General features: G+C 39.6%; 1 protein-coding gene across 2 annotated transcripts in view; it reads left to right on the forward strand.

The window, feature by feature from the left end:
* DNAJB14 (DnaJ heat shock protein family (Hsp40) member B14) overlaps nt 1-26,717 on the forward strand; it is a 45,207-nt gene that overhangs the window by 8,091 nt on the left and 10,399 nt on the right. The window contains exons 2-3 of one of the 2 annotated variants that reach the window (XM_080670699.1): nt 13,081-13,249; nt 22,932-23,077. In XM_080670699.1, the coding sequence (XP_080526825.1) occupies nt 13,081-13,249; nt 22,932-23,077 (315 nt within the window). The remainder of the gene's footprint in view (nt 1-13,080; nt 13,250-22,931; nt 23,078-26,717) is intronic. The other variant, XM_080670700.1, reaches the window with a different exon arrangement.

Below are 26,717 nucleotides of genomic sequence, written 5' to 3' on the forward strand. Positions count from 1 at the left end.
GTCCCGTGGTGTGCCCCAGACTCTGACAGGAAGAAGGTTTTCATATACATTTTACTAATTTTCTTTCATCTCTGACACTTCTATTATAGAGAAAGGGCAAATAGCAATATTAAATTATTTCCTCTAATTTATCCCCTTTTAATGTGCACGTATTTTGTGCACTGGGCCACTAGTTATTAAATAAAAACAGACCTTCGAGTAACTTGCTTTTTTTTTTTTTGGATTCTGTTATTTTATTTTTAATTTTAAATGAATGTGAATTCATTCCCTTTTGCTATTGTACAGAATTAAGTAAAAAGGAAATGGCACAACTTATCCATTGTTCCATGGGTAGGTCATTTTTAATTTTCCTATATAACAATACACATCCTTGTGAATATCTTCATGAACACATATGCCAGAGTTTTTCTAGGGTCTAATCTAAAAGTGGAATAACTGAGTTTTTCCACTTCTGGATTATCCACAAAAACATTTTAAATATTGTATTTACTTTTCACTGTTTCTTTGCTTTGATTTGAGAGAGGAAGGAAGAAGGAGAGAGAGATAGAAACATCAGTGATGAGAGAGAATCATTGATTGGCTGCCTCCTGCATGCCCCACACTTAGGATTGAGTCCACAACCTGGGCATGTGCTCTGACCAGGAATCAAACCTTGACCTCCTGGTTCATAGGTCAACGCTCAACCACTCAGCCACGCTGGCCGGGCCTTTCACTGGTTCTTAATATGGAGTATACTTAATGCAGATTACATTAAACCCCTGTCAAAGCAGTATGTCAAGAAAGTGAATGCATAAAATAAGGCTGAATAGTTTAAACCAAAAGTAATGTAATCTGGTTCATAATCACTGTATTTGCCCAACCAATGTTTGTAATACTGCACATTATTGTAAATGAGATTTCATGTGATAGCTAAGACATTTAATAAATCAGGAAAATCCAATGTGCTAAAAATTCTGGCAGTACTTGAACTGTATTATATTACCTTCTCAGGCATTGGTTCCAGTGATTACTAATACAGAAAACCTTGCTGATTCCATTTTTAAGATGACAGAAATGGATATTGAGACCCAGAGGTAATGGAACTTGTGCAAATTTTAACTCTGTGTAACTAGTGTTTGTTGCATGTGCAACACAGTCATTGTTAAGCAGAATCCTTATGTGTGGAATTGCAGAAAATTTTTCAGTATCATAATTGCTGTTGAAAATCTAAAACAATTATATGATACTGCTTTAGTGCAGTCTTCAGCATGTAGCAATTAACATGGGAGGTGTCCCAAAAAACATGTTTGTGCTAAGAATGAAAGGGAATGTACAGATAACTTCTAACTGGCATGCAAGGGAACTTCGTGTCTACCTGTAAATACTAAACACATGTAACCACTTTCATATCTGGCTTCACAATTTTAAAAAATAATTTATTTAGCTGAAATACTGCTATAAAGAGACACTTCCCCCTCACCTGTCTTAGAGTTGCACAGTGGTGCAATTCATATAGGAAAGGTGGGATAAGTGCTTGATTGCCTTGATCAGTTTTCAAGAAAAGGAGTTGGTTCTTTTTATTTTCCAAAAGCAGTGGGATCCCCTTTAGGTTAGCTGTGGAGTACTGGACACACTCCCAGTGGTTTTTAGCAGTTACCTTGCTCTTCAGTATAGTATTGTTTCAAGCTCCTCTAGTATATTTCCTGTACTAGAAATTGGAATCAACTATATTTCCAATAAGTCGTAGTTTCTTTTAGTGGAAAAATGGGGTTTTAGCATCACAATCTGGCATTAAGAGTGCTGTGGATACTAAATTATTTATTGTTTCTGGGCTTTTTCAGTGTACAGAAATAATTTCTTCCATAGCAGTAATTGTTTCTGAAGGCCATGGTACGTGGTAGATATGTCATAATTATTTATCTGCTTTATGCCACATCATATAGATAAAAGTTTCAGAGTAATATTACCAACACTCCTACTAACATAATTATTGAAAATAGTTAAATTGCCTTTGCATAGACACCATTTCCCTACCCATTTTATATTTTTTTAAATTTTGAAATAATTTCAAATTTAGAGAAAAGTCACAGAAGAGTGCAGACTTCCCATATGCATATTACTCAGGCTTTCTATTGGGTAAAATTTTGCCACATTTGCTTTATCATGCACTTCTTCTCTCCCTCTCTGGTATCACCCCCTTATCCCCAAATCCCACACACAATTTGTTCTTATTATATTTTTTCCTGAACTAAGAGTAAGTTGTAAATATGATGTCCTATTAACCTTAAATAATTCAGCATATATTTTCTAAGACAAGGGCACTCTCAACATAACCATCAGACTCATGAAATTAATGCATGTACTTCATTCAAATTCTGCCACTTTTTTCAATTATATCTTGGATAGCAAAAAGGATACAAGTTGCATTTATGGGCATGCTTTATTCTCCAAATACAGCTTTTCTCTTTTCTTCTTTAGTTTGTCCCTCAATTTGTCTTTGGCGTTTACACATATAAATTTTTGGCAGAAATACCATAGCAGTGATGTTTCTTAGTGTAACGTGTAAGGGAACACGTTACGTTGATTTGGTACTTACTGGTGAGATTAACTTTGATCACTTGATTAAGTTGGTGATGCCAAGTTTCTCCACTCTAGACTTACTTTTCTTTCACTTTATAATTAATAAATATTTTGTGGGAAAATACTTTGAGACTATGTAAATGTTCTCTTACATAATATATTTTCACCAACTCCTTTTAGCATTCATTGATGATTCTTTCCTGGGTAGATTGCTGATGGTTGCTAATTCTATCATTCCTTCTACAATTCATTAGTTGGCATTCAACCTATTCAATTTATTAGTATGGATTTATGGATTCCTATTTAATCCATTACTATCATTTCTTTTGATGCTCAGATTGCCTCAGATTTAGTCAGTAGGAGCCCTGTGTCTTCTTGACATGTCCTCATCATTCTTTCAGCATCTCTACTTTATGGCACAAAAGATTTTTCATCCCCACTTTATTTGCTATTCTGGGAATCAGTTGTTTCTCTAAGGAGCCCTGATTCTTTTTAGTGGACAATGGTACTTGGAAACAGATATAAACACTAGATAAGCTCATTGGGACAGGTATGCCCCTAGGTCTCTTCAGGAGACAGAGCTAGGAAATATCTGTATGTATGAATACATATATGTCTGTGTATGTGTATGTGTATCTCTGTGTTATATGTGTTTGTATGTGGGAATATACATATCTATAGTAATTTAATCTATGTTAATTTTTATATCTGTATAAGACTTATACACCTCCCTTTATAGTTCACCAGAGTTCATTCTAGCCTGCTCCGTTTCCATATTTGTAATTCCATTCTCTGACAGTATGAAATGTGGCTCCTGTTATCTGCAGTTACTTGTTCAGTTTCTTCTGTATATACCCGTGTTTCCCCGAAAATAAGACAGTGTCTTATATTAATTTTTGCCCCCAAAGACACGCTAGGTCTTATTTTCAGGGGATGTCTTATTTTTCCATGAAGAAGAATACGGTACACATTTATTGTTAAATGAAAATAAAGGAAATTTATTACCTGTATACGGTACGGTAGTACGGTAGTTGTCAACACAAACCAGACAAACTGTGAATCCTACAGTATCAAGAATTTACTCATTTATTCAATGACAATCATGTCATCATCTTCTGGAACATCATCATAACAATCCAATTCCTGAATTTCCTGGTGAATTTCTTGTGACTCCATTTCTTTCAGAATCAGTGGACCAAATCTCTCATGTTTAGCAATAGCACTGTCTTTAAATGAGTACTTCTTGTCAAGGTAGCCTGCTCGCAGTGCATTTGCAATGCAACTGTCAGTGATTTTCTCCCATGAATTCTTCACCCAAGTCACAACTTCTTGCAGTTTAGGTTTCACAAAGTTTCCACACTGATTTCTCTCCATTCTATTTTCAATGTAGTCATTAATTTCCATGCGCAAATTGTCTTTGAATGGCTTGTTTATTGCAATATCAAGAGTCTGGAGATAGGCCGTCATTCCTGCGGGAATCATTATCTGATCTATTTTTCTTTCGTGAAGAAATGTCTTCATGTCTTTAGCGCGGTGAGTGCTGGCTGCATCCCAGGCTAGCAGACCTCTTTGGCTCCCTCGCATAACAAGCGGCAGCATTAAATCGACCCACTTCCTTATAACTGCTTGTGTGGCCCAGGCTTTTTCAGTTTCAGGAATAAAAATGCCCAAAACACGTTCAATCTTTTCCTTCTTGCCCTTAGAAATGATTAAAGGTGGGATTTTAGTGCCATCCAGACGAATTGCCAAAATACAGGAAACACGTGCACTTTCGTAAGCAGTGGAGGGAATGTACGCTAAGGAGGCACCCCGCTGTTCAATTGTTGTTTGAGATAATTGGCCCATAAACACTGCAGTTTCATCCATAGCAATCATGTTGGAAAGATTGTATTTAGAGAAGTCGGCATCATCAATAAAGGACTTGAATGCAAGTGCTCGCTTAATAACTTGAGTATCTTCCAACCTAAACAATGTTGTAGATCTTCTTAAAGACAGTTCACTTCGCTGAAGGAAATTATCCAGCCAGTGTTGTGATGCTTTGAAGTCTTCGGGGGCTATGTCAAACTGTGGTGCCATTGCAAGGGCAAATTCTTGAATCTGAGCCCTACTCACAACCAAAGCCTTTGCTCTCCTCTCAACAACCCATTCACAGATCAGGTCTTCCAGCTTGGAAAATAATGGTTGCCGACCTGATCCACACTTGCGCTTTTTAGCATTTCCCTTGTCCACTTGTTCAATGAGGTTACCATACTCTACTCGCCATTTTCGGACCAATCGGATACTCAACATCTTCTCTTTGCAGAAAGCAGTAAGATTTTGGCCCCAAGAGTCTTCCACGATTCCTTTCTTGTACTCCACGGAGTAGCTTTTTCTTTTTGCGCTCATTTCTAGGGGTAAAAAAAAAAGGAATTGGGGTATCAAGGTGGGGGGAGGGGGATCACTGAAAATGACACATGGGGGATCAGAGGGGGGAATCAAATGGCACAGGAGAATCAGAGGGGGCATTACCATTTTAGTAACCCCTTTTGATCCTCCTGTGTCATTTTGATTGTCCCCTCTGATCCTCCTGTGTCATTTTGATTGCCCCCTCTGATCCTCCTGTGTCATTTTAAGTGATCCCCCTCCCCCACCCCTGTGCCACTGAACACCTTCACCAGACATCCCCCCCTACCCCTTTATCAGACATTTATCCCCTGGGGACTGTCACTGGGCTTGCTGGGGCCTGGATCTGGGCTGGAGCAGGGTCTGCCACTGACTGAGAACCTTCAGTCATTATGAAGGCGGCCGCGAGCATCAGGTAGTGTCACCAGAGACAGACCAGCACTCACCACCTTCACCGCGTCCCGTCCGCTCTAATCCTCCTGTTCTTCTACACGCATCTGCGAAAGTCTCCTCCTCTCTCCCGCCCCGCCCTCACCGCTCACTCCAACCTCCGCTCTGCCTCCACACAGCAGTGATGTCAGGACTCCACGTAATGTCACTGGTTGCTAGACGCCAGTCGGGGTGGCCCTAGCGACCAATTTACGGTAAATTAATTTTCATTCTGAGACAGAGCCTGGGGTCCTTATTTTCGGGGGGATGCCTTATATTTCACTCAGAAGGAAACCTGTAAGTAGGTCTTATTTTCGGAGGATGTTTTATTTTCGGGGAAACGTGGTAATTAGTTGCCTCCTTGAACCCATTGGTGCAGGCCCTATCAAACTCAGCCTTGTTTTTGGCTATGACTCCTTGCTTGGTCCAGGCCTCAGCTGCCAAAAGGAAGAGAAGGGAAGAGCAGAGAAAGTCAATAATTTTTTTCAAGGAAAAAGCATAAGACCACCATTTAAAAAATATTTCAACTTATTTACAGTGTCAGAACATATCATTACATACTATCTGCGCTCTCTTTTAATCATCATTTAGTCTTATCTTTGTAGATTACTATACATTTAATTCTCCCCATCAGTCCCTATGTATCTCTAATTACTTTGGAATCCTGAAGCTTGTCAACTAATAGGTTTCCAGGAAGGGCCTATGGGAATTATGCTAAATTCTGGAATATTGAAAACAGTTCATCTGTCGTCTTAGTGCTTGTAGTTAGGTAGATATAAAGTCCTTGGCTCCAGTTTTCTTTCTTTGGCTATCTAAGTATGTTGTTTTGTACAAGTACTTTTGATGAGCAAAATCTGATAACAATCTTATTATTCTTTCCTTTACAAGTCAGTTGATATTTTTGTATAGAAATTCAGTAATTTTATTAGAATATAGCTTGGTATTCATTAATCTGGGTCAGTATTCTTAGGTATGTGATTTGCCCTTTCACTATATGGCTTCAGATGTTTCTGTTTTTATATCAGAAACATGTTCTCCAATTATGGTTATATAAGTTTTGTTTTTCTTCATCAAGCATTCTATTGTATGTATGTTGGATCTTTAACTATCTTCATTATTTGCCTTTTTCTTTTTAATTTTTGTCTTTTATATTAAAATTTTTTTACTTCTTTTAGTTATATAATATGTCTTGTTTATAACTCCCTGTTTCTTCTAATTTATTCTTTTTAAATTGATTTTTATTTCTTATAAAAAGGTAGTTTTGGAGGTTGTCCTAATTCTAATTTATGTTATTTGTATTACGCTTAATTTCTTAAAGTCTTCAGCTTGATTTGAAGTAGTAGGTTATAGTGTTTACCTGTTTTGTCAGCAAGTCTTTGTGGTATGCTTTCATTGTCTTTAGATATTTATTTTATTCTTATTCTCTTTTTTCTTATAATAACTTTGTTTCAGATTTTATTTCTTTCATTTTCTTTTACACATTTTTATGTGTAGTTAGCCATTCTAAGTACACAGACACCCTTCTTCTTTTTGTGTAATGGTTGAAAATATTTCACCTTATTATGTAAGATCTCTTCACTCCTTTCTCCTTCCCAATGTTATCTGGAGTTTCTCTTTTCTTTTTTCCTATTGCTTCTGTTTTCTTCAGTCTAGGCCCTGTTCCCTGTAGTTTCTCTTAAGTGTGGCTTAGTTCTGGAAGAGAGCTTTGAGTGTTTAGTTTTGAGAGTTTGTAGTGACTGGAGTGTTCTATGTCCTAAAGAGTTTATTATGAACACTTTCACTCACATTCTATTGTAGTGAGAAGAACCCATTCCTTTTTATATACTTTTCTCAATTTTGCCTACTGTGCTATATATATAGAATCCCTGTTGGTAATTTTGGAGTTCTTTTGTTCTGTCGAAGGGCAAATGCCCTATTACTATCCTCTTCTTTGTACTACCCACATAGATCTATTGGTGAGTTGTTCCCACCTTCTTGTATTTTGGAATATTGTGCATGAGGTTTTGATTTTGCTATTTAATTGCTCTGTTTTTATGAGGGAATTTGCAGAGATTTAAATTTTAAGTTGCTGTCACAGCCTACTTCTAGAATTCTCATAAAATTTTTCATATTTAAAAGTTGTGAACCACTACCTCGTGGACCATGCAGTCTTCTGATCTCAAGGTTAACATTGTGTTTGCATTAAATAAGAAACTGCAGTTAAAAACTGTCCATATACTACAACATGTCCCCCAAAAAATATATACACACTTCTACAGCTGATAGCTGTAGATTCTATTACATATTGAAAATGAAATATCTATATATGTAAAAGCCTAAGCGACCATTATGACCAAATGACCGGTCAACCGGTCACTATGATGTGCACTGGCCACCAGAGGGCAGATGCTCAAAGCAGGAGCTGCCCTCTGGCGATCAGTGCACTCCCACAGCCAACCTCCCGTGGCTGGCCAATCTCCTGTGGTCCCTCCCCCCCGGCCAGCCAATCTTCTGCAGTACTTCCAGCCAGCTGGCCCCAATCGGCCCCAATTGGGACTGGGCAAGACGGCTCCAATCACCGGCCAGGCCGAGGGACCCCACATGTGCACGAATTTGTGCACCGGGCCTCTAGTATTTTAATAAACTGACTTTATAGTGTGTATACATTTTGGGGGGACACCCTGTATATATTATACTTACCTTGTTAATAATTAATAAATTGTTGTCTAATTAGGAGCCTTTCTGTACCATCTACTACTAGATTGTTATAAAAACTCAATTTCTTATGTCTTTGGTGACCTCTTAAATGCATTAGCTAGGGAAAATATGGAAGAAAGAAGTTCCCATATAATGTATATGTATATATATAGGAGTGGGCAAAAGTAGATTTATAGTTGTAATACAAATAATATGACAATTAATAAATAATAATATAAAAATAAAATTTTGCATACTAGCAACTGTAAGCCTATGTTTGCCCACCCTATTATCTACACTAATAAAAGAGAAAAATGCAAATTGACCATACCTCTGCGATGCCCACCAGCTAATCAGGAGTGAGTATGCAAATTAACCCAACAAAGATGGTGGGTTAATTTGCATATGCAGGTGCCCAGTGACCTGGGTCCCGGGAACATCCTCGGGACCCAGGCCGCTCAGAGCCTGTAGGCCCGCGCGTAGGCCTTGAGTGGCTGGTGTCCCAGAACGCCCCTAGCCACTCCTGGCCTACAGGCCTTGGCGCTGAGCGGCCGGGGCCGGGGCGGCAGAGGCTTGAGCAGGGCTGGAGCGCGGAGCTGGGGGGACCCTGCCCAAGCCCAGCACAGGCTTGATCAGAGCCGGCGGGCCCTGCCCAAGCCACAGCGGCGGCTGGAGCAGAGCCGGGGGGCCCTGCCCAAACCGCAGCAGAGGCTTCAGTGGAGCGGGGGGGCCCTGCCCAAGCCACGGCGGAGGCTTCAGCGGAGCAGGAGGTCCCTGCCCAAACCGCAGCAGAGGCTTCAGCGGAGCCACGGCGGAGGCTTGAACAGGCCTGGAGATGGGGGCGGGGGTGCCAGCCTCTGCTTGCCAGGAGTCCTGCCTCTGTGTGTGAGCTGCAGAGGAAACACCTTTTCTGACTACTCATTGGCTAAGCTCCCTGTATTACCCAATTGGTAACTTGGGTAATAAGAATTCAAAAAGGTGATCTAGGGTTTTTCCACCTCACTCCTGGAGGAGAAAACGAAGACCCACTGCTGGAGGGCTAACAAATGTCATATCCTGCCCTAGCCGGTTTGGCTCAGTGGATAATGCCTCGGCCTGCCGACCGCAGGGTCCGAGTTCGATTCTGATCAAGGGCATGTACCTAGGTTGCAGGCCCCTCCCTGGCTGGGCCCAGGTCAGGGCTCATGCAGGAGGCAACCAATCAAAGTGTCCCTCTCACTTCGATGTTTCTCTCTGTCTTTCTCTCTTCCACACTCTCTAAAAATCAATGGAAACATAACCTCAGGTGAGGATAAAAAAAAAAAAAAAGAAAGAAATGTCATATCCTATAAAAGACACATCTTGAAAATGCCTAAAGAAAGTTGTCATATTTTTATGGTGAAGCGACTGGAGTCCATGTTGATGAAAACACCTTGGCAGCAGCGGTGGCTGGCAGTGGCTGCAGGAGCAGGGGATGGGGCTAGCGCCTTCCCCTGATCAGTCTGGTCACCTCCCGCAGAGGGCGGCCAGACTGCGGCTTAGGCCCGCTCCCCATTAGTGGGCCTAAGCTGTCAGTAGAACATCCCCTGAGGGCTCCCATTCTGTGAGAGGGGGCAGGCTGGGCTGAGGGAACCCCCCCCAGTGCACAAGTTTTGTGCACTGGGCTCCTAGTATATATATATATGTTTGCAAATTTGCCACTGACTCTGCTAGGATTTTATATATGTACTAGTGGCCCGGTGCATGAAATTTATGCACAGGGGAGGGGGTGTTCCTCAGCCTGGCCTGCACCCTCTCCAATCTGGGACCCCTTGAAGGATGTCCTACTGCCGGTTTACAGGTATCGGGCCTAAACCGGCAGTCGGACATCCCTCTCACAATCTGGGACTGCTGGCTCCAGCCGCTCATCTGCCTGCCTGCCTGATTGCCCCTAACCACTCTGCCTGCCAGCCTGCTCACCTCCAACTGCCCCCCCTGCTTGCCTTCTCACCCGCACCTCCCCTCCCCACTGGCCTGCTCACCCCCAATTGCCCCCCTGCTCACTCCAAACTGCCCCCTCCGCTGTCCTGATCACCTCCAACTGACCCCCACTGACGGCCTGCCCATCCCCAACTGACCCCCCTGTTGGTCTGCTTACCCCCAATGGCCCCTGCTGTACCATCCTGGCCTGAGGATGGCAACCCAAGGTCCCAGCCCCTCCTTTTTTTCTTTTTCTTTTTTTTTTTTTTTTCAGCGCCTCAAGTGGAGGCCAGAGCTGGCTGGAAGCAAGTATCAAGGATTTATTTATCTTCTATAATTGAAATTTTGTAGTCTTGAGCGGAGGCCAGGGCCGGCCAGGAAGCTTGGCTTCCTCCATCGCCCAGGGCAACCCAAGCCTCCTGCTTGCTCTTGCTCCATGGCTGCTGCCATTTTTGTTGGGATTTATTTATCTTCTATAAATGAAACTTTGTAGCCTTGAGCGGAGGCCAGGGCAGGCGGGACAGGTGGGAAGCTTGGCTTTCTCCATTGCCGGGGCAACCCAAGCCTCCTGCTTGCTCCAGCTCCATGGTCAGCCGCCATCTTGGTTGGGTTAATTTGCATACTCACTCCTGAGTGGCTGGTGGGCATTGTTTGGCATAGCGGAGTGATGGTTAATTTGCATGTTTCTCTTTTATTAGTGTAGACTAGAGGTCCAGTGCACGAAAATTCATGCACTGAGGGTGAGATTCCCTCAGCCCAGCCTGCACTCTCTCGCAGTCTGGGAGCCCTCGGGGGATGTCCAACTGATGGCTTAGGCCCGTGGGGAGCAGGCCTAAGCCAGCAATCAGACATTCTTAGTGCTGCTGCGGAGGCAGGAGAGGCTCCCGCCACCGCAGCTGCGCTCGCCAGCCAGGAGCCCAGCCAGGAGTGGCACTTCCCCTGTGGGAGCTCACCACCAGGGGTCAGCTCCTGCATTTAGTGTCTGCCCCCTGGTAGTCAGTGCGTATCATAGCGACTGGTTGTTCTACCATTTGGTCAATTTGCATATTAGCCTTTTATTATATAGGAAAAGCTTTATTGAGATACTAGAGGCCCGGTGCATGAAAATTCATGCACTGGAAGGGGGTCCCTGAGCTTGGCCTGCCCCCTCTCACAGTCCGGGAGTCCTCAGGGGTAGGCGGCGACCTGGTGATCAAGGGAAGGCGATGCCCCCATCACACCTCTGCTACTGTCACTGCCAGCAGCGCAAGCCTCGGCCGGCCCTGGTTACCTGAGCCTTGGCTGGCCCTGGGCAGCCGCCATCCGAGGCTTGCCTGAACCTTGGGCTGGCCCTGGGCAGCTAGGCAGCTGCCATCCGAGGCTTGCCTATACATTGGGCATCGGCTGGGCACCCGCCATCTGAGGCTTGCCTGCGCCCTGGGCCAGCCCTGAGGGGCTGGGAGGCTGAGGGGTCTGAGGGACTCCAGAGGAAGGCGTGTGGAGTGGCCATGCCTGCCTGGGGAATGGCCTGGCTGTGCCGCGTGCCTGCTCCCCCAGTGGGGCTGAGGGACTGGGCACTGCCATCTTGTGGCTATAGGCACCACCATCTTTGAGGACGTGACAGTCAATTAGCATATTCCCTCCTTATTGGCTGTGGCCGCCATCTTTGTGAGGGCATGACGGTCAATTAGCACATTCCCTCTTTATTAGATAGGATAATTCACATACTATACAATTACTTCTCTTAAAACATACCATTTAGTGGGTTTTAGTATATTCACTGAGTTAAACAACCATTACAACAATCGCTTTTAGAACATTTTCTTTACCTCGAAAGGAAACCCCGTGCACATTAGCAGTCACTCCTTATTTCTCCCTAATTCCACCCTTCCCACTAGCTCATTTTTTTTAAATATATTTTTATTGATATAGAGGAAGGGAGAGGAAGAGAGAGAAACATCAATGATGAGAGAGAATCATTGATAGGTTGCCTCCTGCATGACCCCTATTGGGGATTGAGCCTGCAACCCGGGCATGTGCCCTTGACCAGAATCAAACCCGGGGAACCTTTCAGTCCGCAGGCCGATGCTCTATGCACTGAGCCAAACCAGCTAGGGCCCCACTAGCTCTTGACAATAACTAATCTACTTTCTGTCTCTGTAAATCTCCCTGTCCTATATATTTCATATATATGAGATCATGCAATATGGTCTTTAGTGACTTTTTCACTTAGCATGTTTTCAAGGTTTATCTATGTTGGAGTTCAGGCGTCCTCAAACTACGGCCCGCGGGCCACATGCGGCCCGCCGAGGACATTTATCCAGCCCGCCGGGTGCCGCTGCCTGTCCTGCTTAGCAGCCGACTCGTCCCGGGCCCGCAGTGCGCATAGGAATTTGTTCATAGTTTTTTTAAAAAAACTATAGTCCGGCCCTCCAATGGTCTGAGGGACAGTGAACTGGCCCCCTGTTTAAAAAGTTTGAGGACCCCTGTTGTAGTGTGTATCAGTAGTTCATATATTTTCATTGTTAAATAATATTCCATTGTCTGGGCATATTGCATTTTATTTATCAGTTGATGGACATTTGGATTGTTTCCATTTTTTTTCTACTATCAACAATGAAATCTTAAAAGCAAATTTTTTGGTCTTGTTTGTTTGAAAATGTTTCTAACCTTCTGCATTTTTTAGAAAATTAGTGTAGAACTTGAGTTGAAAGTTACTCTTTCTGAGCATTTTGAAGATATTATTTCATTGTCTTTTAGTTGCCATTTTTGCTGTTGAAGAAATAGGAAATCTAATTTCTGTTTCTTTGTAGATAATCTTATCAACTACTTTTTCTTTGGTATTCTTCAGTTTTATCATGATATGACAAATAAAAGTGTCATAAGTAACTAAATGATAGTAATTTTGAGCTATTAGCTTTAAATTTCTTGTTATTCTTCTAAATTGTGATCAGTGTTCTGTAAACAGTTAAATACATAGGGAACACTTGCTCTCTAAAAAGATGCTATGGAGAATTTTTATGGAGTACATGATTCTTAATTCGTCAGCTTTATAACTTCTCAAGATCATGTGTATGTACCATAAACAGACATAGTGTTTTTTGTATCTCTCTACAGCCCTATTGGAAATAATTATGAAAAATGGAAGCACAGCCGGGAATAGCCCTCATTGCCGAAAACCATCAGGTAGTGCTGATCAAAGCAAGCCTAATTGCACAAAGGACAACACGACTGGTAGTGGTGACGGAAAAGGCTACACCAAAGACCAAGTAGATGGAGTTCTCAGGTAGGAATAAATATGACTTATATTTCAACTACAGTTGCTGCTAATGTAATTTTTAAATGGTATAGCACCTAAAAAAGTGTGTGAGTTATAATTCAGTAGAACAGACATCAAGGAATTGAACTCTGGGTATGTTATGTTTTATCTATATTATAAAAGGTCTTTGGCCCTAGTGCCATAACGACCAAAGACCGGTGTAGGTGGGTGGGGCTGCGAGCACGGCGAGACACACGCAGGTGGGCGGACTGCACAATTTCACGCACTGAGCTTCTAGTATTCTTTATAAAATCTGTGTGTAGCCCTAGCCGATTTGGTTCAGTGGCTAGAGCATTGGCCTGCAGACCCAAGGGTCCTGGGTTCAATTCTGGTCAAGGGCATGTACCTCGGTTGCAGGTTCCTCCCCAGCCTGGACCCTAATCTGGACTAATGCAGGAGGCAAGCAATCGATGTGTTCCTCTTACATTGATATTTCTCTTGGTCTTTCTCTCTTCCACTATCTCTAAAAATCAATGGAAAAATATCCTTGGGTTAAATAAATAAAATAAAATCAGTCTGTAAACTACCATCTTTATATTCTTTGTAAAGTAAGATTGTACAATACCAACTCTATGGAAGGCTCCATCTTTTTTGTTTTTGTTTTTTAGTACTTCTAGATCATTATTTATAGTCTTTACTAAGGTTATCTTTATATATATACTAGAGGCCTGGTGCACGAATTCATCACAGGTGGAGTCCTGATGATCGGGGCTGATTGGGCTGCCCCATGGTGGTCAGTGCGCGTCATAACCACTGGTCGTTCGGTTGCTTAGGCTTTTATATATATAGATTTATAGATAGATAGATAGATAGATAGATAGATAGATAGATAGATAGATATAGATATGCAAACACCATAATGTTCTTTTAATTTTTGTGAATTTATTGGGATGACATCCCGCCCACTCCCGCCAGTCGGCCGGCCCTGATTGGTCCTGATTGGCTCCGAATGTCAGCCAGGCTGAGGGATCCCACCCATGCACGAATTTGTACACCAGGCCTGTAGTTGCTTAATAAAATTATACAGATTTCAGTATATAATTCTATAATGCATTGTGTGTAGATTGTATTGTGTGTTCATAAACATCTTCTTTGATCATCATTTATCCTCCTTTTTACCCTCTTCTACCTCCCTCCACCCACATTCACCTCTGGTAACCACCATATTGTTGTCTGTGTGTATAAGTTGTTGTTTTTTATTATTATTACTAGAGGACCAGTGCACGAATTCGTGCACAGGTGGGGGTCCCTTGGGGTGGCCTGCAGGAATCGGGCCCCAGCTTGCTTCTCCAGCCTTGCAGCCCCAGCTCGTGCCCCCAACTTCGCAGCCCCGTAGCCCTGCCTGGCACCTTTGCCTGGTGCCGCCCTGTCACCTGCTCCACCATCCCACCTGCAGGGCGATTGATTGAGGCTGGACCCCCCTGCCTGGCTCCCTCAGCGCCTAGGAGCTGGATGGTGACCCCGCCCCTGCCCCCCATTGCTGCTGGTCACCATCTGCAGGGCAATCAGTGGGGTGATAGGGCCCCCGCTTGCACCCACCTCGGCCTGGTAACACCCACTCACCTGCTCCACCATCCTGCCGTGGTCCTGCTCTCGTCGGGGCCCATTGGGGTTGGCAGCAGCCCTCCACTGCCGCCCTCAGCCAACGCCGTGTCACCGACGCCTGCCATGTTCTGCGTCACCCCCTGATGGTCAGCGCACGTCATAGTGAGTGGTCGAACTCCCGGTCAGATAATTTGCATTAAGCTTTTATTATATAGAAGAATTATTATTACTTAATCCTTTCACCTTTCTCACCCAGCCCCCCAACACCCTAATTTTATTTTTTTAACTGACTATTCTCTCTCCGTGTTTTAGTTTCACTTCATGATACACTTCCACTGAAAGCAGAATTAGATAGAGTTGAAAAATTATGAACTGGGTTTTAGAGATTTTACTAATTTTATAATTAAGAAAAATTTTCTGGAAATCAGATGAACCTCTGAGTATGACACACTAGAGAAAATACTGTTTTGCTTCCTGCTACAACTTTAGGGAACTATATTGATGTGTTAATGTTGCTCTCTAGAGAAACTAAAGTATAAGGACAAAGGACTCTGAACAGTGATTAATCAGTTAATTCACACAGATAGTGAATTAAATCAAGTGAATTAGCTAAAGTGAAGAGTCGGTAAAACTAGTTAGTCTTTTTGCCTTTTATCTCTTTTATTTCTTTTCTCTTTTTTCTTCATTCTTGCTTTTTAGTTTATTCTATTTTTACTCAACCATAATTTGAAATTAAAATAAAATAAAATAGCAATTACTTACATATTTTGCTTTTTTCCTTATATATTTAGATGCTAAAACTTGATTTAAAAGAATCCCTAATTATGGTAAAGCCATGATAAAGGGTATTTGATTAGCATGAATGGTAATGAAACACTTTAAGAATATGAGTAATGTTGCCCAGCTGGTGTGGCTCAGCAGTTGAGCATCAACCCAGGAACCAAGATATCACCAGTTAGCCAAAACCGGTTTGGCTCAGTGGATGGAGCGTCGGCCTGCGGACTGATGAAGGGTCCTGGGTTCGATTCCGGTCAAGGGCATGTGCCTTGGTTGCGGGCACATCTCCAGTGGGAGGTGTGCAGGAGGCAGCTGATCGATGTTTCTCTCTCATCGATGTTTCTGACTCTCTATCCCTCTCCCTTCCTCTCTGTAAAATATCAATAAAATATATTTAAAAAAAAAAAAAAAAAAAAAAGATATCACCAGTTAGATTCCTCATCAGGGCACATGCCCAGGTTGCAGGCTCGATCTCCAGTAGGTACATACAAGAGGCAGTCGATAAATGATGTTTCTCTCTCATCAATGTTTCTATCTCTCTGTCCCTCTCCCTTTCTCTTTCTAAAAATCAATAAAAACATTAAAAAGAAAAAGGATATAAGTAGTGTTGTTAACCACACTTTTATAACTATAGTATTTTATCAGGGATGGCTAAGACAGTAAGATAAGTGAATAAATGAGACTTGCTTTTGAATTTCTTTAAGAAAAAGCTTTAATTAACCAATGGGTTGAAATGCACTCCAAGAAAACATCTATTCGAAAAAAACGTGTATTTTTTGTAGAAATTGCTCTTTTGGGGGAGAACATGTCCTCAATGAAAGACCTAAATAAAGTTAATTGTATACATGTCATTTTTATTTAGAATCATCTCGTGATTTTTTTAAGAAAGACTATCGAATCACCTATATATTTGAAAATGTAATTTAAACATACAGTTGAAAATTTTGGAGAACAGGAATATTCTAAATCTGGTGTTATTCAAAAAAAATCTTTGTTTAAAATTTTCTCTAACCTTGAAGGGAGGAGTACGTCAGAGCGAGCGGTCAAACTCCCAGTAGAAATGAGGCATGGTAGAAATGAGGTAGGGAGAGCAGGGCTTTTTTTTTTTTTTTTTTTTTTTTTTTTTTTTTGCCATTTCTTTGTTCTGGTATTTAGGGGACATCTTAAGAGTGGAAGAAAGAAAGATGATTGTGAGTACAGATACATTTGTATATGGTCAGAGTTGGCCAGATGGAAACATAAAATGTTGAGAGAGTTTGTCAGTTGGCTTCTATACTTTCTGAAATTGGAGATGAGGTTTTATCTTTTGAGAGTTATGAGAAAAGAGATGAGATTGAAAGTTTGAGGAGAATGGCAAAAGTATGAAATATTTGCAGAGCAGAAAAGCAGAGGGAATGGAAAGATTGTTGGTTAGCATTCAGGACCCAGCTATGTTTGAGACCATGAATTCTTATCTGGAAGAAGTATTAACTTAGTAGTATACCTACATTAGAAATTATTTCTCTGGTCAATAATTTTATTATACATTTTTTATTAAGAAATTTAGTTATTTTTCCCCTTTGGGGACTAAATATGATTGAAACATCCTAATATATAAAAACCCTGGGTCCATCACATCTGTAACGACCGGGAAGCTCGACCAACTGGAAGTCCTTCAGTCAGCTCTGGGTTGCCGTGGTGACCCAGCGCTGACTGCTATGGCTGCAGACATGGTGACCCAGCACTGACTGCTGAGGGGGCTGCAAATCAGGCCCAGAGAGAGGCCTGAAGAGAGAAGCAGGGTCTGAACCGTAGCCACTGTGGCAGCTGCTGATCAGCACTTGCCTCTCTCTTTAGCTCTGAGCCTGGTCAGCAGCTGTGCCTCCATTTCCCTCCAGGCCTCCACTGGGGCTGCTGATCAGCCCTTCCTTTCTGATCAGGCCCCGTTGATAGGCCCAGAGACCCTGACTGGCATAGAAACCGACCAATCAGAGCCAAATCTGGGTCAACTGTGAGGAACCAATGGCTGCCTAGGAGGCGGAGCTGTCTGGCATAGAAACCAACCAATCAGAACCAAATCTGGGTCAACTGTGAGGAACCAATGGCTGCCTAGGAGGCGGAGCTGTCTGGCATAGAAACCAACCAATCAGAACCAAATCTGGGTCAACTGTGAGGAGCCAATGGCTGCCTAGGAGGCAGAGCTGACTGGCATAGAAACCGACCAATCAGAACCAAATGGGCCGGCAGAGAGCAATTGGGGGCGAGTTCAGGCTGGCAGGGGAGGGCAGTTGGGGGTGAGATCAGGCTGGCAGGGGAGGGCAGTTGGGGGCTATCGGGCCAGCAGGGGAGTGGTTAGGGGGTGATCAGGCTGGCAGGCAGAAGTGGTTAGTGGCAATCAGGCAGGCAGGTAGGCAGGCAGGCAAGCAGTTAGGAGCCAGCAGTCCCGGATTGTGAGAGGGATGTCCGACTGCTGGTTTAGGCCTGATCCCACAGGCAGTCAGACATCCCCCAAGGGGTCCCAGATTGGAGAGGGTGCAGGCTGGGCTGAGGGACACCGGGCCTCTATTTCTTTAATAGAATCCCTAACTTATTCAAAATACTTCAGTTAATAACTTTATAAGAGTTGATTAGCTTAATAATGGAACACTTATTCATTTTATTAGTCTTCCTAAGTGTTGCTTTAGTGAGGTAACAGATCACCAGCAAACACTTACATGCTGTATGTTTTTGTTTTTGTTTTACTTATACACAGGGGATTTTTCAAAAGAAAGTTATCTTGTTGTTAGCACGATTATGCAAACAAGTTGCTCAGTGATGATTTGGCTCAATGGGAGAAGCCATGCAATAATGCTGCATCCATTACATAAGTAAGCCTAGCTTACAGTAAGATGGGAAAAAAAGGGTATAACTTTGTAAAAGTAACTTTCTGTGAAACTAAGCACATTGTTGTCCTTGAGTTGAAATATATTGAAAAACTGAGGAAAAGGTGTCATGGATCTAATATGAAAGATTTTTAATATCTCATTTTTAAAAGCCCATCTATTTTAACAAGATGAGTGTGAAATCATTAACTGGACTGTCTTTATAGTTATTTATTCAGAACACTTCTGTACAGCTGTTAAGTAATTTGAATGATGGGGATTTTATTAGGATTTGATTTAAATTGTAATTCTTTAAATGAAAATAAATTATTTTGCTAAACTTATAAAATAAATAATCCTTTGCCTCCAAGAATAAATGTTTCCTTAAACACTAATAAACATGGAATCTATTTAAATAACCAGCTATTTTATATAAAAAAATTGAAAGAAGACCCTCTTCCCCTCCCCACTATGCTTTTATGCACATAAAGGAAGACATGAAGGCTGAACCAGACATACTTCTCTGATGTTGAGCTCCCAGACAGATCTTTCTGTCTGTGTTGCACAATGTTTCCTTCGAGGGTAGTTAATGGGTTACCTCTTTTTAATGTATTTTCTTTTTGCTTTCTTCTTTCTTTTTTAAATTCCTAGGTGAGGATGGAGAAAAATATTTAAATCTTTCAGTAAGAAGCAAACTGTAAAAAGTGTGACAAATGCGTTTTAGCTGGTGAAAAGAAGCATAATGAACAAATAATATGAATTTAAATATATTTTATATATATTTCTCATTCAGGTATGAAAAATTAGGTAAATGAGTATATTTGGAATATTGAAATACGTAGCCTTCCGCTTTCCATTGGTGATTGTAGACTTTATACCTCTGTGTTGGTTTCTCAACGATTTCTGTAATAAATGATGAAAAATTTAATACAGAGAAGATATGGCAGAGCTAGATAGAGCTCAGAATTAGTGAAATAATTGATTTTCTTACTTTTTTCCTCCTCATTGTGGTAATTCTTTTACCTTTATGACCCATCTCTAGAGGATTGTGAATTCCAACCTAATTTTTCCTAGGCTGCTTTTTTCTATTGTCTAGCCTTTTGTTGTCAGAAATTATCAACAAAACAAGTTTAGAGGGTTAATCTGGTACATAATTAAAAATCTTATGCATTCTAACCAAACAGTAATGACTTTAGGATAGTTCAGTGTTTGGTTTACTACCGTTTGTTTTCTGCATTCCTGTAGTATGGCATATTTTTAGCTCTATTCCTTGTTTCATAGTCTATTCTCTATTCCAAATTGAGTTCTGGTGCCAGCTACATTTTCATTATAGCACTTATCACCTTTGGCCTAAAAATTACTTGGATTCTCACCATTTCTGCCCTCAAATTGAATCAGTCATCCATCTGTCCATCTATCCATTCAACACACATGGTGAATAAGACACAGTGCCTGCCTTCAAGAGACCTAGTCTAGAAAGAGTAGTCAGATGAGTACACAGGTAGCAGCAGTACAGTGTAATTGCTGGGATAGGACTAAGTTCCAAGAGCTTTGAGAGGCTATAAGAGGGTCACCAACCTAGTCTTTTCTCTTTTTGAGAAGAGAAAGAGCCAAACTGAGGTTTGAAGAAGTGGTGGAAACTAAGCAAAAAGGGAGGCAGAGAACACATGTTCTGGGCACCAGAAACAACATTTGAAAACATCTAAGAGGGAAGAAAGTGTGTTTAAACACAGAATGGAAAAGCAAATTGCAAGGAAGGAGATGGTTAGTTACTCTGGAGTCTAAGGAGGTTCCTTTTCTTCTTTATTCTGGTTCTCAACAGGATTTTCAAGTTGTACAAACTGATATTTGAATCCTTACTTGTGCCTTTCCTAATCACTGTAGCAGGCCTCCTCTTCCATTCCCCATTGCCACTTTATTTTTCTCTAAATACTTATCACCATGTGATGTACTTTACATTTTACTTGTATATCTGTTCATTGCGTGGTCCTGTCCCAATTGTAAATTGAATGTGAGCAGGGATTTTTTGGATTGTTTTATTCCCCACTATTGCCTCTGAAACATCATTTAGCAGAAAGTAGATGTTCAGTAAATTTTTGTTAAAGAAATAAGTCCTGGTTTCTTCCCATCTATTACTTGGTTATGTGACTTTTGGCAATTTACTTAACCTCTCAAAGCCTTGATTTCCTCATTGGTTAATTAGGAATAATATCTACCTAACGAGGAGTAAATGATATAATTTGTGTAAAATAATCAACATAATAAGATTCTACAATTCTCTATGTGAAAACTTAGTGGACCAGATATAGTTTGTAATTTGAATCATTAATATTTAGAAAGGTAATAAGAAGTATGCATTATACGTTACATAACTGGTAAGCAGCTCGGACCCTATGGTAACATTTCTGCCACAAAACATACAACTATACACTTAAATGGGATATATGAAGACTGTGTAGCAGTTTCACATTTGTTCAGGTCAAATTTTATCTTTAAGTGTTCAAGTCAGGTTTTTGCAATCAGATTATTTATAGAATAATTTAACGTTTTTCAGAGCTTAATGGCTATTAGAACATGGATATTCTTAATGGATATTAGAGCATGGATATTGCTTCTACTATAAAAGCAATTTTACTATACTCTTATTAGAAGCCTGTGCCTGACACACAGTAAGTGTTCTATAAATGTTCCCTTCCCGTTTTTTCTATTGCACAGTTTCTAATCATATTCAGGAGAGTGAGTTTCTTCTATGGTGGGATCATTCTCTGTTTTGTTCACTAATATATTTCAAATGCCTGAATACTATCTGGGACATAGTTGGTACTCAATAAATATTATTGACCAAATAAAGAAAATGTCATATTCATGAAATAAAATGGACTTGTGTTAATATTTGTTATCTAAAGTAGAAAAATCCAATTATTATTATCATTATTACAAAGAAAGATTGGGTATCAGATTTTAATTTATGTGATATGGAAAAATTTCTATAATTTGCCGAAACCGGTTTGGCTCAGTGGATAGAGCATCAGCCTGTGGACTGAAGGGTCCTGGGTTCGATTCCGGTCAAGGGCATGTACCTTGGTTGTGGGCATATCTCCAGTGGGAGGTGTGCAGGAGGCAGCTGATCGATGTTTCTCTCTCATCGATGTTTCTAACTCTCTATCCATCTCCCTTCCTCTCTGTAAAAAATCAATAAAATATATTTTTTTAAAAAAAAGAAAAATTTCTGTAATTTATATAAGGTCTTCTCTCTTCCCCCCCCCCCCCATTTCATATACCAAATGATAAATGATTTCATTATAAAAGAAGAGCTTTAGGCTCATTTATTCCAGAAATATTTACTGAGAGCCTATCATGTACCAAGCAGTATGATGATTAATATATTTAGCAGATTAAAAAAAAGATCAATCCCGTCTCTTTTCTTTGAAAACTTTGAGTCAGTGTTTGAAATACTTTTGCTGCCAGAGAACAATTATGCCTCAGATATCTTTTTACCTGTGACTACCTCTGTCATCAAGCCACTTACACATGGAACACATCTAGAGTCAGCTACAAAAATGTATACGATGTAACTGGATTTTAGTGAATAAAAATTTTTAGGTTGTGAGAGAATGTTAGGATCCAAAAGTATTAATGTTCTCTGTTCCATTTAGAGTATTTCTTAAGACTCTGGCTTTAAATCAATTACATCTTTAGGATTATAAACTATGTAAGTACAGTAGGTCCTAGGATAATGATTCATTATAACATTGCTGAGATGCTGTAGGAACTTAACTCTTGTTTATGTAAATTAGCCTATGGTAAAATTTGTTTTGTTACACATCATTTTGCTAAGACACAAAACCACATCAAGTGAGGACTTACTATAATCTTTAAGAATATGCTTATCACAATGAAAATGGGAGTAACAAACATTTTTGTGTCCCATGATATATTTTATCATGAGATTTTATCTTTCACCAATGGATTCTCTTTAGCATGGCCGAGATGAATTGACTTGCCTTGACATTTAAACCATAGTGTGCTGTGATTGTTTTTACATGCATTAAACTGTTGCTTTGATATTTGGTTAGGTATACATTACAGGACAACAAAACTCTTGAGTGTAACGTATACTATTCTTTAGCTGCAATGTACTTGTGAGGATTATTGAATTTCTTTATGCTTAAAAGTTGTTCTTATCCTCTGTGCTCTGTCCTTCATCCACAGTTGTTATGGATTTTGCTTTACTTCTATGTAGTTGTGATAAATTGCACCAAGGACATTCTCATGGTCAACTCTTCTTAGACTGGGAAGAGGTTGGAGGAATGATCTGGTCAAAAAACAGATCAAAGCATTAACCCTTAATAAGATAAGCTATCATTTGATATTGAGGAAACAATCCACAGACAGTTCTTTATACTCTTCTAATAAATAAAACATTAGAGCTATTACATAAACTTCTTCCTTGAAATTTTCATTATAACACACTCTCTTGTTCACAGCATAAACAAATGTAAAAATTACTATGAAGTACTTGGAGTTACCAAAGATGCTGGTGATGAAGATTTGAAAAAAGCTTATAGAAAGCTTGCTTTGAAGTTTCATCCAGACAAAAACCATGCACCTGGAGCAACAGATGCTTTTAAAAGTAAAGTAAACCCTTTAAAGCAATTTTACCAAGCTCTTCTTAGAAGCCATTTAGTGTTTCAGAATATTAAATTCTGCCTTTAGACTGGTGCCTAGAAGCCAGCATAAGTAAGGGTCCTCAAAATCCTTTAAAACTTCACTATTAACTTGTTGTTCTAAGAGCCAAACAAATGCAGTTTGGTTTTGTGAAAGCAACATGCTTTCTAATTTACTGTGCACGCTGTGTAATGATTATGCATGAGCCTCTAGCATATTACCATCTGGTTCTAAGGGAACTAAAAGGAAAATATAGATTTTGTGAGTTTTTTAGATATTAGAAATATTAAGGTATTAGAATTGGGAAATTACTTGGAATTGCTATCTGCCCAGTGGTTTTATATTTCTATTAACTCTGGCCAAGTTTTGTATTTTTTATAAGTAGTTCTAACTAATGTGACTTTTTCTTTTTAATTATTAGTTTCATTTCTCTTGCCTACTCTTTATTTGTCTTAATTTATCAATATTATTTTTGTTTTTTTGGTCAATTTAGTAAATAAACATAAAATAACTGACTTTGTAATTTCATATTTTGCTACATAGAAATTACTCATAATAATTAACCTCTAATTCATAAGAAAATGCTTAAATTTATGATTGTTTTTATGAATTTGGCATTTATAGAGCCAAGTATAATGCTTACAATGAAATAAATGCTGGGATCTTGGATAGGAAGGAAATACTCATTTTTAAAATATTTCTAAAAGATAGAGGACTCAATTGATCTTTTCTACAAAACAGTTTCCAAACTGTTTTATTTCTTAAAGGAAGTGGCCAAGCAAAATGTGTTTGGGGATTGTTAATATATTCCAATGAAAACAGCTGCCAAAGTGGTTACTAAGTGAAAGTAAAATAATCACCGTGACTGAGCCTTCTCTGTTTGTTTCCTTAAATTAATGGTGTCTTGGGTAGTACAGGAAAATTTTATTTACTTAAAAACACTAATTTAACTTTAGCATATATGCCCCCAAAAGTTAAGGCAAAATTTTCACATTATGAATTAAAATAATTTAATATTTTTTGTTTTTAAAATGTTTAAAAACATAGCGGCAGTGAGTTATTTGCATGTTTGTGATCTGCTAGGTGATAACATTCTTCACGTTGAGAATGTTAAGCTGCTTTTTTCTCCCATTTCTGCACTGAAGTCATGTTAGCATTATTGGTTTTGGAATAACAGTAAGTAGATCTACCAATATTTTTATAGCCTGTGATGCATTTTGAAGTGGTGAACAGCATAAATGTTACCCCAGCTAGACACCCAGAAAGGGTTTAACAAACGTGATTGGTTGTCCTTTGGTTTTAGTATATTTTAGATTTTAATGTTTTGCTTTACAAAACTAGAAAGTTAATGTTTATCAACATGCTAGAAGTTGATTTATCTCTAGAGGAAAGATTATTCAGTATACAGGAGATTATCTATAAATCAGAATGCCAATTAATCCCAAAGAAGATCAGAATAGGGAGTTTGTTGTGAGTCCATTTTTCATTGAGTGAAAACTGCATAGAAAACCCAGGTTGTAATCTATAGATGGTTGGTGAATAAAGGCAGTTAATTAGAAAATATTACATCTAGTGTCATCATACAGAAATGACAAGTTTCATTCATCCAGCACACAGGATCTTTTCATTACCTTCTGGGTCATCTTACTTTAATTTTAACAAGTTGAACTTCTGTTTTGGGGTACCAAGCTGTTTCTTCTAAGCAAGACTATAGTTTTTTCTTTTGTATAAAAGGTAAATATAGGTTGATTGCTCTGTAATTACCAAAACACTTTTTGCAGAACATGAAACCACTTGCTTTTAATTTCCTCTTAGAAAAAGAGGGGGTAATTGGTTTAGGGAATTAAATTCGATAGAACAGATATTTTCATTTGTGTGTTTTGTAAAGCTTTAAAAATAAAAGGTTCCAACAAGGAGGGTAGAGTAAATGGACTTTCAAGTTCATGTGGCGGTTTGTTCTTTACAGTTAGGATTTTAAGTTTCTCAGAGCATGGAATATTTTGTTTATATTTTGAGAGTGGCTTGCACAATATGTGTAAGCACACTTTAAAGCAATACTTGACTGAAATACTTCCCTTCTGTCTGACATGGATATTTTCAAAATAGTAACATTGTCTTTAGAGACTCATAAGTATTTTAGACACTATCTGAATAGTATTTGTGTTTTTTTTTATGTATACATGAATGTAATAACAAGGGACATGAATTAGCTGTATATGTTTGCTTGGTAAATAAGAATGGATCAGAGATATTGCCTAGGTCTGGTAGTTCAATATTTTTAATATCTAGAGTGTATCTCTAAACATAAAGAAGTCAATTCTGTTCTTTGGCCTAGTTCTTATAGACAATAAGAGAATATGAAACACCCTCTTACTCAAAGAATTTGTCATTCATAAAGGGGAGTCAAGTCTCATAGAGTACATTTGAAATAATAATAATACCTAACATTTGGCAAGCATTTTATAGTTTTTTATTTAATGCTTATTAAATACTAGTGACCCAATGCATGAATTTGTGCACATTGAAAGGAAATTAAGTAGAAGAAATACTTTAATATCGCTATTCGCCCTTTCTCTATAATAGAAGTGTCAACCAAATTCATGATCAACAATGACAGGTCGAAACACATGCGTACAATTGGCGGCAGCGAGAGCTTTATATGTATCGTTCATGCACGAGTCAACTTAGCTTTTTATAGACCTGCGTTCTGATTTAGCTAAACTTTTTCCAGCCAGTGAAGCACCCCAACTTCTCTTTCAGCACAGCAGTAAATATCAACACGAAGCAGGTTATTATTGTAGATCAGGCAGGGAGAACAAAGGGTAATATATTTAACTGTAGCAGTGTTTGACTATATTCTGTGCAGTGAGAAAACCTGAAGTCGTTTTTAAGGTCCACCATTTCTTACCTCTTTTCAGTCAGGTCAAGTTTCTAAGCTTTCCAAATCTCTGTTTTCGGGATAATGAAAAGAAAATAGGATTCCACCGAGTCTCCTCTTTACCTACTCCAGGACTTCTGTGAGGATCAAATGAGATGAGGCATGGTTAAGTTCTAAAACTGATATTATTAGGGGAAGTACAACTTGGCACATATTGATAGATATGCTTTTTTGTAGGTATGGGTTAAAACCTTGGTGTTGTTTGTCAGTACATTGTTTGGATCTCTGATTACTAGTATGCTTCCACATTGGAGCAACTTTATAAATGATAGCTATATTTCTAAGTCATAGATCTATCTGAAATCTGAAGAAAGTTTTGTACCATCTCTTCAAATAAATGGATCATCCACCTAATTTTTCATACATTAGAGTTCACATACCATCACAGACATATCTTTGAAATCCAGATTTAAGAAGCCCTATCAGAAGAAAAGTTCCAGAGTATCTGTGTATCATTAATTTCAGTGTGATAGGTGATCAGCCCAAAACAACTGCCTAATGAGCATCTGTTTGCTTGCACAGTACCTATGGCAGCCACCACAAGGGACTCAAAAAGTATTTTTAAAATATCCCATATTGCAAGAGGTTTATGTGATCTAGTTTAAGGAAACTATATTTATGAAATGATTATTAGAAGTGTCAGAATGAGAATAGGGTAGTTTCTGCT

The sequence above is a fragment of the Plecotus auritus genome (assembly GCF_963455305.1).
Source record: "Plecotus auritus genome assembly, chromosome: 1".
NCBI lineage: Eukaryota > Metazoa > Chordata > Mammalia > Chiroptera > Vespertilionidae > Plecotus > Plecotus auritus.